This window comes from Daucus carota, chromosome 8 (assembly GCF_001625215.2).
Source record: "Daucus carota subsp. sativus chromosome 8, DH1 v3.0, whole genome shotgun sequence".
Taxonomy (NCBI): Eukaryota; Viridiplantae; Streptophyta; class Magnoliopsida; order Apiales; family Apiaceae; genus Daucus; species Daucus carota.
In genome coordinates, this window is record NC_030388.2 from 2,960,110 (window position 1) to 2,972,749 (window position 12,640).

General features: G+C 34.0%; 1 protein-coding gene across 1 annotated transcript; it reads left to right on the forward strand.

The window, feature by feature from the left end:
- The first annotated feature begins 1,478 nt into the window (after positions 1 to 1,478).
- Positions 1,479 to 2,266, forward strand: LOC108197950 (uncharacterized). Its single transcript, XM_064083019.1, has 2 exons — positions 1,479 to 1,784; positions 1,841 to 2,266. Exons 1-2 carry the CDS (start codon positions 1,479 to 1,481, stop codon positions 2,264 to 2,266), a joined length of 732 nt encoding a protein of 243 aa, XP_063939089.1.
- Positions 2,267 to 12,640: the final 10,374 nt, after the last annotated feature.

Sequence of the window (12,640 nt, forward strand, 5' to 3'; positions counted from 1 at the left end):
ACGTGTCATCTCAAATTTAACGCGTATTCGGTATATCTTTTATTTAAGAAACTCATCTCATCTCCAAAAATCCCATCTAATCTCTGGTTCATCCCCAGCATCTCTGCTTCATCCATAACTTCTATTAGCTCTTCAATAGAAACATTTGTTGGTTATAATTCCTTTCTACCTTGATTGTTTCAAATTGTGGCAGTTCTTATTATCTTTTCAATCAAAACATCTGTACGTTACAGTTTTTTCTATATAGATTGTGTTCAATTGTTTCCGATTGAGTTTTTCTACATCAATTCAAACACTTGTATAAGGTAATACTATCGTACTCTTCTTCTTTTTTTTCCTTTTATTATATTTGTTGTTTGATGCATTTCATTCGGCGTTTATATTTGCCTAATTTACCGTGTTATATATTAAATTCTTCAGCTCTCCTCTCGGGAAAAGACTTGTCAACTGCAATTCTTCAACTCTCAGAAATCGGCAAGTTAGAATACTAGGAAACTAGTGGTTGGTTCACTGTTTATCCGTTTTCAGATTTTAATAATATCAGTTCTTTCCTAACCAATCCTTTATGCCCGTGCTTCAGGCTCAGTCCGAGCATTTTACAAGGTTCCTATATCCATTCTTCAATATTTTGAATTTTATAAGGTTCACGTAGTTCTATAACTTATTTTCAAAACTAAAATATTGATTTATTTAGCATTATTTCCACAGGTTGAAATCTGAAATGAAGAATATATGGGGCCGTTTGGCTGAGCTTAAAAGAAGTGACTTATTGCTTAAAATAAAGAAGTGGATTAGAAGTGAGAAGTTGGTGTTAACTTATAAGCTACCAGAAGTGTTTGGATACTGTGACTTATAAGCTACGAGAAGTTTTATAAGTGTTTGGATAACTTAACTTTTAAGTTGGTATAGTTTCGTAATTTTATAATATAGTAATTTGTTTCTATTAAAAAATAAATTATAATAATATAAGACCTTTTATTATTAACACATGAAATATATTATAAATACAAAATTTTATTATTAAAATAAATTATGATAATAAATCTACGATTTATTATGCATCTTGAGTCATGAATTAATTAATTTTTTTAAAAAATTATCTCTGGTATAAATGATCTCGTGTGTAGATTTATTTATTTCAAATTTTACAAAGTTTCTTTAGCATGAGACTAAACAATTGTCTAGGATCCGGTACATTAAGCAACAGTGAAGAAGATCAGAAAGAAGCCAGAGTTCGGGAAAAAAGCCAGGTAACCTAGCTTTTTTCTTGGGCTTTTATTACAACATTTAAGCACCTCTGATAATTTGCCAAACGGTAGCTATATTAGATTATCAAACATAGCTGAAAGACTGTTTTATAAAGGCTTAATGACCTTTTAGCCCTCGAAGGTTGGGTGGAAGTTCCGATGCGGCCTCGATGTTTAAAGTCGTTCGATCGTTGTTTAAAGTCGTTCGATTCGACCCTCCAAGTTTTCGGAATGTACCTCAAGAAGCACAGCCTCCCGCTTGCTCCTATTATGAGGATTATGAAAGCGGATAACGATATTAGGATGATCGCGCAGGAAGCTAATTTACCGTTATTTGCTAAAACATGTGAGATGTTCATAGTTGATATGACATCACAAGCCTGGATTGTCACAGAAGAGGACAAGAGAAGGACTGTCCAGAAAAATGATATCGTTGAAGCAGTTTTGAAAACAAATATGTTTGATTTTCTTGACAACATAATTCCAAGACATGAATTGAAGGAAAGAATTCTCAAAGCCAAAAATGCGAGACAACGGGCAAGTTCATCTACTGATAGTGGAACTCATGGCAACAATGCATCAATTTGTGACAGGAGCAGTTGTTCAGCAACCCCCGCCATTTGTCCCTGGCCACAAGCCCAGCAGCATTTGTCCACCAGCCCCCGTTTATTCCCTGGCCACAGATTCAGCAGATCCCGGAGCAGCATCTGTCATTTATTCCCTGGCGACAAACTCAGCACCATCTCGACCAGCAGCCGTCGTTATTTCCCTGGCCACAGACTCAGCAGATCCCGGAACAGCATATGTCATTTAATTTCTGGCCACAAGCTCAGCAGCTTCTGGACCAGCAAACCCCGGAGCAGACTCTTATTTCTTGTACTCAAGCTGAGAACACTACTGACCAGCATACCTCACAGCACTTTCCTGTATCTTGTATTCTACCTGAGCAGAGTCCGGGATGGCAAAATTTAGAGCAGTCATCGCTTCAAGCTGAGCAGCAGCAGGACCAGCAGAATTAGCAGCAGCAAGGATTTAATAGTTGTACTTGGCGCAGAAGTAGAGAGCTTGATGGAAACTGTGTTTGTAGAATGGTTTTTCTAAGTCTGCAAGTTATTAATGTAATTTTAATTTGTATCTTAGAGTCATAGTTAAATGAAGGTCATCATCGTTACTCTGTACTGGTGTGGTACTGGTGTAACTTGCATAAACAAGTTAAGTAGATGAAACTTCAGTTTGTGTTGCCATTTAGTCATTTCTAATGCGGCTTAAATCTCAAAGAGCTCACTGAAGTGAAGGATCTGGTATCAAATTAGTCATTAAACTTAACCGGGTCTCCCTTGAATCACTAAAGTCAAAGTAAATATCAAATAGATACCTCGAATATGTGCTCGAAAACTAAAAATTATTGAAAAGTTATGAATTTTAGTATTTTGAATAATACAATGGGATTTTAAAAATTTTATCTATTATTTAATTTTAATTTTGTAGTTGTAGTTGTTTTTTTATTTAAATTAAAACAATTAGTACATAATATTTTAAAAATCACACTATATTATCTAAAATACTAGAATTCATAACCTTTCATTTGGTTGTAGTTGAATTCAAGAAAAATGTATAGAACTCCGTAGGTATAATTAATTTTTAGTTCTCGAGCACATATATGAGGTATCTATTTGATATTTAGTTTGACTTTAGTGATTCAAGTGATACCCCGTTAACTTTGATGACTAATTTGATACCAGCCCTTCACGCAATACAAGATTATGCAGTATTATTTATTCTTTGATTTTTAATAGTTTCGGAAATTTCATGAACCGTGTTACGCTAAGCTAAATTGTCATTATGTAATAAATTTAGGAGACGTATATCTTTGTAAGTTTTTGCATGCTAAGAATACGTGTCATTCATATATTGCATGCCTTTTTATTTGTATGTAATACGTGTCATCTCAAATTTAACGCGTATTCGGTATATCTTTTATTTAAGAAACTCATCTCCTCTCCAAAAATCCCATCTAATCTCTGGTTCATCCCCAGCATCTCTACTTCATCCATAACTTCTATTAGCTCTTCAATAGAAACATTTGTTGGTTATAATTCCTTTCTACCTTGATTGTTTCAAATTGTGGCAGTTCTTATTATCTTTTCAATCAAAACATCTGTACGTTACAGTTTTTTCTATATAGATTGTGTTTAATTGTTTCCGATTGAGTTTTTCTACATCAATTCAAACACTTGTATAAGGTAATACTATCGTACTCTTCTTCTTTTTTTTCCTTTTATTATATTTGTTGTTCGATGCATTTCATTCGGCGTTTATATTTGCCTAATTTACCGTGTTATATATTAAATTCTTCAGCTATCCTCTCGGGAAAAGACTCGTCAACTGCAATTCTTCAACTCTCAGAAATCGGCAAGTTAGAATACCAGGAAACTAGTGGCTGGTTCACTGTTTATCCGTTTTCAGATTTTAATAATATCAGTTCTTTCCTAAGCAATCCTTTATGCCCGTGCTTCAGGCTCAGTCCCAGCATTTTACAAGGTTCCTATATCCATTCTTCAATATTTTGAATTTTATAAGGTTCACGTAGTTCTATAACTTATTTTCAAAACTAAAATATTGATTTATTTAGCATTATTTCCACAGATTGAAATCAGAAATGAAGAATATATATTAGATTATCAAACGTAGAAGAAAGACTGTTTTATAAAAGCTTAATGACCTTTTAGCCCTCGAAGTTTGGGTGGAAGTTCCGATGCGGCCTCGATGTTTAAAGTCGTTCGATCGTTGTTTAAAGTCGTTCGATTCGACCCTCCAAGTTTTCCGAATGTACCTCAAGAAGCACAGCCTCCCGCTTGCTCCTATTAAGAGGATTATGAAAGCGGATAACCATATTAGGATGATCGCGCAGGAAGCTAATTTACCGCTATTTGCTAAAACATGTGAGATGTTCATGGTTGATATGACATCACAAGCCTGGATTGTCACAGAAGAGGACAAGAGAAGGACTGTCCAGAAAAATGATATCGTTGAAGCAGTTTTGAAAACAAATATGTTTGATTTTCTTGACAACATAATTCCCAGACATGAATTGAAGGAAAGAATTCTCAAAGCCAAAAATGCGAGACAACGGGCAAGTTCATCTACTGATAGTGGAACTCATGGCAACAATGCATCAAATGTGACAGGAGCAGTTGTTCAGAAACCCCCACCGTTTGTCCCTGGCCACAAGCCCAGCAGCATCTGTACCACCAGCCCCCGTTTATTCCCTGGCCACAGATTCAGCAGATCCCGGAGCAGCATCTGTCATTTATTCCCTGGCGACAAACTCAGCACCATCTGGACCAGCAGCCGTCGTTATTTCCCTGGCCACAGACTCAGCAGATCCCGGAACAGCAAGGATTTAATAGTTCTACTTGGCGCAGAAGTAGAGAGCTTGATCGAAACTGTGTTTGTAGAATGGTTTTTCTAAGTCTGCAAGTTATTAATGTAATTTTAATTTGTTTCTTAGAGTCATAGTTAAATGAAGGTCATAATCGTTACTCTGTACTGGTGTGGTATAGTGGTGTAACTTGCATAAACAAGTTAAGTAGATGAAACTTCAGTTTGTGTTGCCATTTAGTCATTTCTAATGCAGCAATACAAGATTATGCAGTATTATTTATTTTTTTATTTTTAATAGTTTCGGAAATTTCGTGAACCGTGTTACGCTAAGCTAAATTGTCATTATGTAACAAATTTAGGAGACGTACATCTTTGTAAGTTTTTGCATGCGAAGAATACGTGTCATTCATATATTGCATACGTTTTTATTTGTATGTGATACGTGTCATCTCAAATTTAACACGTATTCGGTATATCTTTTTTTTAAGAAACTCATTTCATCTCTGGTTCATCCATAGCATCTCTACTTCATCCATAGTTTCTATTAGCTCTTCAATCAAAACATTTGTTGGTTATAATTCCTTTCTACTTCCATTGTTTTCAATTGTTGACAGTTTCTATATCTCTGTTCAATCAAAACATCTGTTCGTTAGAGTTCTTTTTACATAGATTGTGTTCATCAGTTGTGGCAGATTCAGTTTTTCGACATTAATTTGAACACTTGTACAAGGTAATACTATTATTCTCTTGCATCAATTGAACACTTGTATAAGGTAATACTATCATTCTCTTTCTTTTTTTCATTATATTATATGTGTTGTTTGACGCATTTCATTCGCCCTTTATTTTTGCCTAGTTTGCCTTTTTCTATATAAAATTAGCATTTTTTCTAGCATTTAAATTTGCTAAAAATTGTAATGATAGCAAGCCTGTTGTCCATTTTTTGTGGCCTTGAGAATTTGTTCGCTCAATATATGCTTTGAAATTACGTGTTTGAGAAAATCAAAGGTATTTGTTTTATTGCAACAATATCTTCATTTGAACTGTTCCCCTTCCATCTTCCTCGTTGATCCAGGCTTGTGAAGTCATATCAAGGATAAACATCTCGCAAGTCCTGGCAAAGACGGTTACAGTTTCGTGAACGATCATCCTGATATCGTTATCTGCTTTCATTACCCTTTTAATTGGGGCAAGTGGGAGCCTTTGATTCTTTGAGGTCTGCTCGAGTCATTCTAGCATCTGGTTAGCCCAAAATCGCACATGGAAGCAATCTCGGGCTATCCAAATGCATGAAATGATGCCATCAGACCTCAAGAAGCACAGGCTCCCACTTGCTCCGGTTAAAAGGATAATGAGAGCGGAAAATGATATCAAAATGATTGCCCAGGAAACTGTAGTTGTATTTGCTAAAACTTGCGAGATGTTTATACTTGATATGACTTCACAAGCCTGGGTCAACACTGAAAATGATGGAAGAAGAACTGTTCAAAAGAAAAATATTGTTGTGACAAATGTTTGAAACAGATACATTTGATATTCTCGAACACGTGATTCCAAGAGATGAATCGATGAAACAAATTCTAGGGGCCACAAACAATGGACAACAGGCGAGCTCATCTGCTGGTACTAAATTTATTGCTACGATGTTGAGTATAACAAGTGTTGTTGATCAGCAACCTCATCCAATTGTGCCTTTGGTATCAGCGATGGCCAAAGATCCAGAAACTCTTTATGCCTGCCAGTTCCTCAGACTCATTACGAGCAGAGTCCAGAGCAGCAGCCGCCTCAAGCTGAGAAACAGTCCGACCAGCCTAACGACGAGGAGCTAGAGGAAAACTGATTGGATTGTTGGTTCCAATTCCTTTCTACATAAATTTTGTTTAATTGTGGTAGATAAAGTTTTCTTTATGTTGATTAGAACACTTGTATATGGTAGTACTTTCAATCTCTTTCTTCTTTTCCTTATATTGTTTCTTTTGTTTGATGCATCTCATTCAGCCGTTATGTTTGCCTATATCACTTTTTTTATTATAACAAAGCCATTTGCACTTTCAGGTGGACTTGCAAAACTGCCTATCCCTGAGGAAGTGGAGAAAAGATTTGTTTGGCGCCATCCTTACCTTTTAGAACTATAGAGAAGATTTCACAAGAAATGACAGGGGTTTGTAAATTCTACACTTCTTGTGTATTCTATATGCATTATTTTTTTTTATCTGTTGTAATTTGTAAACTCTGAATTATTAACTCAGGCATCAGAAGACTCATCAACCGCATTTATAATTTAACTCTCAGAAAACGGCGAGCTAGAATGTCAGGGAACTTGTGGCTGGTTCACTGTTCAACCACTTCTGCATTTCCTTAATATTGTTGAAATATAAGTATAAGATCCATAAAGGGACCTTCTCTAACACCTTAAAGTTTTAGATGGAATGGTTCACTACATGGTATGAGAGGGTTTTGGGAGAACCTCCTAACACCTTGAGGTTTTGAGAATTGGTTTAATATCAGTTCTTTCTTAAAAAATTCTTTATGCATGTGCCTCAGCAGGCTCAGTCCCAGCATAATCATATCAGCAGCCAAAAGTTGGTTCCTCTATCTCAATGCTGTAATTTTTTTGAATTTTATTATGGATCATATAGTTCGATGACTTATTTTCAAAATTTTAAAAATTGAGACGGGTGTAGTAGCAAAATATTGATTTATTTAGCATTATTTGCACAGGTTGAAATTAGAAGGGAAGGAAATATATCAGATTATAGAACATAGAAGAAAGATTTTTCTGCAACAGTTTTCGTCTCAAATCATGTCCCTGTTTTCTTGGTGGTTGTTCTGCGGCTTCTGCTTTTGCCTCTGTAACTGATAATTGGCCAAGGCACAAAAAGTGTCATGGTGTCATGCAGCTACTGCTGATATGATTAGGCTGCTGGGACATGCATTTATAATTGTTGTATCGCCCAAGTCGTTCTCGCACAATCTCCATGTTGAGGTTGAGGTTGAGCTTGTGCTTCTTGGTATGGGGGTTGGTGCTGTGATGTGGATTCCGGAAGAGGAGAATAGAGCTGAGATGTGGATACCGGAAGAGGAGGCTGCATTATTGTATATTGGTACTGAAACGTTGCTGGTAGCTACAACATCAGGGATGTCATGTTGGTTATTGACGGTTTTATATGTACCCTCTGCAATGTACTGTTGTTGACTCTCCATAATAAATTTTACAAGTTTTTAGTCCTTATAACTCTAGTGTGTCTCCTTGTTGGCTGTCATTCAATAAATCAATGAGTAATCATATCAATCAGTAAATTACTCTACAAGGATGATGAAAACTAACAAAATATTTGATTAAAGAGCTCACCAAACTTGTGAATGATCTAAAAATGAGATCGTTTAATCCCCCACTCGAATTTAATATGAAACCCCTGGATGTTGGTTACAAAAAGGAGAAAATATTTAGGGGAAATTATTGTTGACCAATCTGCGTTGAAACCAAACAATAAAACTATGGTTTTTGTGTGTAATGCAAAACAGTGATCGAGACAAATCAAAAGACAAGGAGATAAGAACAAGTATAACAATACCCGAGTCCACTGCGTGACTGTCTTCTTAAAGCGTATTCGCCCCCTCACCGTATGTGTAGAACGATACATTCCCAGGATAAAACGGGTTATGATGTCGTTGCATAAGAACGGCACCACAAGCGAGTTAAAACTGATGTTGTGACAATAACATTTTTAGCAATTGCTCCTTTTGGATGCAATTCCAAAATTATAACTTGTTGCAGTTGATATGCCCAAAATGTCTAGTTGGGTTAAATATTTTTTACAACCGGAAATCAGAATAAGAAACATGTACAACTTGGCAAGAAGAAAAGTTAATACTCTTATGCTCACAAAAGAGGTAGGGACATGCTTTATATTCCAATGAATTACACGGTTCATCCTCTGTTGTCCCAGGTCATTGGTTCGACTTTGGCTCACCTCGAGAATATTTGAGAACAGATACTCAATTGTAAGGCTATAAGCCATATTATTCAAAAAAAAAAGTCTTGCTTCTATTGAGGGGATGGTGAGTGTCGCAGAAGGAGCTGCAAAAGATGAGAGACATGAGGGAGCTGCACTCGCTACAACTAATAACTACTTCATCTTCTCACAAAATTCAACATCTTACCTCTCTCTTTTATTTGTTAAGTTACACAAATGACAGGTCCGCATACAACTTAAAACTAAACTCTTGGAAAGTTAATGTCTGGTTGAGTTATTTGATGAAAAAATAAATGCGAGTCTGCAAAAAGGTAAGCTATAGGTATATAGCAACATTCCTTACCTTATCTTTAATGTCAAGGAGTAGGAATGAAGTTAAATTCGTCTTGTTGACAATTTCAAAACCAGCGAGGAGTTTTATTTCTCATGTTATATTTTTTTGGTTAAAGTTAATATGGTATTTTCACATACCCTGCTTTAAATATACATTAATTTCCCAAACATTTCATATTGAATGTCATATATATTAAGTGTTTGTGCGTTTATATAATGTACATTTTCATTGTTTTGATATCTAAATGACTATGTTGTTGACTGTTTAAACTCTCGATCTACTTAATGACACATCTTAAAAAGATCACATTAAAGAAATTTATTCCCTTGTTGTATGATGTTAATGAATTATAATTGTTTCTTCGTGGATGCTTCGAATGTTATGGTGTCAGATAATGTGTACAGAATCTCTCAAAAAATTGTTGATGTGTGTGAGTCGATACTTACCTCGACTTCTTTAATTCTATAGGTAATTATTTATAGGGGTCTCTTTTTGTATATGTGTTGATGGCAGAGTTTGAAAATGCAGGTTTTTGGCTTTAAGTGAAAGTGAGGAAATATACAATGACGGAGAGAACAAAAACATCTGGTTATATGCACAACAGTTGATGTTTGTATAAAAATTTCGGAAAATTTGTATTGGAGCCGTCGGCTATTTTTATTGTTATTATAGTTCTGTTATCAATTCAGAATGTTGTTTGATACTTTTGGAGCTTAAGTTATATTTTAGAGTTATTTGAATTAAGAAACTTAAACTTTACATGGGTAATCTAGCTTACTTATATGATGGTGAAATGTGGTGACTTTGATTGGTTGAAACTTAGTAAGAATTTTAGTACAAAGAGCTGGTGGTGAAGTAAAAGACATAGTTGTAGATTGACTATAACTCTAACCAATCTTACATAAACGTGAATATTGTAGATTGACTATTGACAGTTTAGTGTCAGGTGTATAATTTTATGGTTTGTTTATTCTCTGTGTAATTTTCATTACTTTATGTATTTGTTTTGAGGGTAACAATGGTTATTCTATGTTATCTCCTAGTGAACTGCATAAATATTTTCTGATTAAGTCCTTGTTGAAGTGTCAAAGCACACATAAAACGAAACCTAAGATTTTAGCAATAATTTCGGGTTAATAGGCAAAAAGATCACTCAACTCATGACCAACTTGCAGTTGGGTCATTGAACTCAAAATGTTTGCAAACGGATAACAGAACTAAATTTAACTTGCAGTCAACTCACTGAACTAATAAAAACTTAACGGCGCAGTGACCTAAATGCAAATTTTTATTAGTTCACTGAGTTGACTGCAAGTTAAATCTTGTTCTGTGATTCATTTGCAGACTTTTTTAGTTCAGTGATCCAATTGCAAGTTGGCCATCAGTTCAATGACCTTTTTGCCTATTAACCTCAATAATTTCCGCGGTTAGAAAATTAAAGAATTTTTACAACTTGGAATGGAATGATTTGAGAAAAAGTAGAGGGAAATAAATTGGGATGGGAGCTATGGCAGAAGATGTTTACTTGAAAAATATATATGTTAATTGCAGTGTATGTGATATTATTAACCTATATAAATTTGATTATTAATTATTACTTGAAATTCCTCTGCATAAAAAAATTATGTGTTTCCATCAACTTGTTAGTGAATTCTTTTGTATGTATATTGTAGGGTAAGGCGGCACTGGGGATGATGGGGATGGGGATGATGTTGATAAAGGCTTAGGAGTGGTTATGAGAGTACCGTCTTGAAAGACAGTGACATGGGTCATCCCTATGTTGTTGTCTCTACTTTCTAGGGGAGGTCCAATTATTAAGGGTTAATGTTAAATTTTGTGACTCTAATTCAACTTCTTGTGGATGCTTATGAATGTTTGTATGATGACTTTAGCCTTTTGCTTGTGTACAAATATTTGTTAGGCTGTAATTTAATTAAATTGTGATATTGTGAATTGATGAACTATGGTATTGCTAGTTTATTTATTTGTTTAATTAAAAGGTTTGTTATAGTATTAACATTTATTGAGCAGGGATTGGATGTGTGGACAAGTGTTGGACCTATTTTGAATGTCAAAAAATGGCATGAATACAAAAGATAGAGTATGTTCTTGTAATATATAAATTTAAACTTATGACGGAAATATACTTTGTAAGTTTAAGTTTTATCCAAAACTTGCTACGAAAGTTCATAACAGATTCTTTTAGTAGTTACAAAAAGATGGAAAGTTCTCTCTAAACGAGTTATCTTACGACTACGACTAATTATGCGTCGTAAGTTTAGCTATTAGTATTATACAGAAATTGAGAGGTCCACTAGGTTAAACTTGCGACACTTTTTTTACTTACGACGCATGTGGAGAATTGTGATGTTCTTTTAAACTTATTACTCGAGCAAAAATGATTGAACTTTTTCATCATATATTCGGAACTTAAGACGGATTTAATCCTACATTTTCGTCATAAATAGGCTTGTTTCTTGTAGTGAATATAGAATACTATTATATATTTTTTGAAACAATTTAATACTTCAAATTTAAACGAGAGGACGATAAATCTTTAATTATGATTATGTTGTAGAATTATGTTAGAATATTTTATGATTTTTGAAAAAATTATACTCACTTCGTCCCTCTCATTACTTTACAGTTTTTTTCACTGCTCGACACGCATTTTAAGACTCCTATAAAACATGATTTCGTAACTTTTTTTTTTTGAGATTTTCTTTTTGTGTATAAAAATTCAAACATCAAATTTTTATTCAAAAGAAAAAAAAATTAAAAAATAAGTTAAAGAACTATGTTTTCTAGGAGCATTCGAATGCGTGCCAAACTCTCGTCCCCAAGGTAAACTACCTAGGGGGACAGAGGGAGTATGATTTTATTTTTGATTTTTTACTTAAAATTATTAATAAAATTTCATAAAAATATGATAAGTATATGTATTTGTATATTTTTATAATGATATTTTTTTCACAAACTATCGTCTCCTATATTTTTATTTAACTGCCCATTTTCTTGAAAATATGATTATTTTTGTTACATAGATTCATGTTGAGGTGTTGAAGAACTAAAAGCGTGAAAATAGCATTAGTTGTGAGTCGCGAATAAGTAGGTAATTATTTCAGAGTATTAACGGTTTCTCAATTTTATCTAAAAATTGATATAAGTGATTTCCTAAGAATCTACACTTTGTTGTGAATTTTTATTTTAAAAAAATATGAACAAACACTTGATGGATTGGAGAATTATATGGTAAGACTGAGTGTATGTGTTAAAGTCGAGACATATATGACACAATCACTTGATTAATCGTCATTTTCTCATAATTATGTATGATTTCAAAAAACAAATATAGATAATAAATGGTCCATCATACTGGATTGAAGTTCTCAACTATACACCCTAGGTTATTATTTTCTTAAATTTTATTTATATCTACCGTTTTGGTGTTCGGCGGATGAAAAAGAATGAAGCATTTTTATAAGGAAAATGAAGAGAACCAATTAATACGCGGAGAATTTGTCATTATTTTTAAAATATTTAACTGCTAGAAACATAATTAGTCTGTAGGTAATTTCTAGAGATGAAATTGAATTAAAATTTACTAGGAATTTTCGTCTCCAAAATCTTAATTTTACTCTATAACTTTTACATTCATCTCAAAAATATATTCCATATTACTTGTATTTATTTATTTA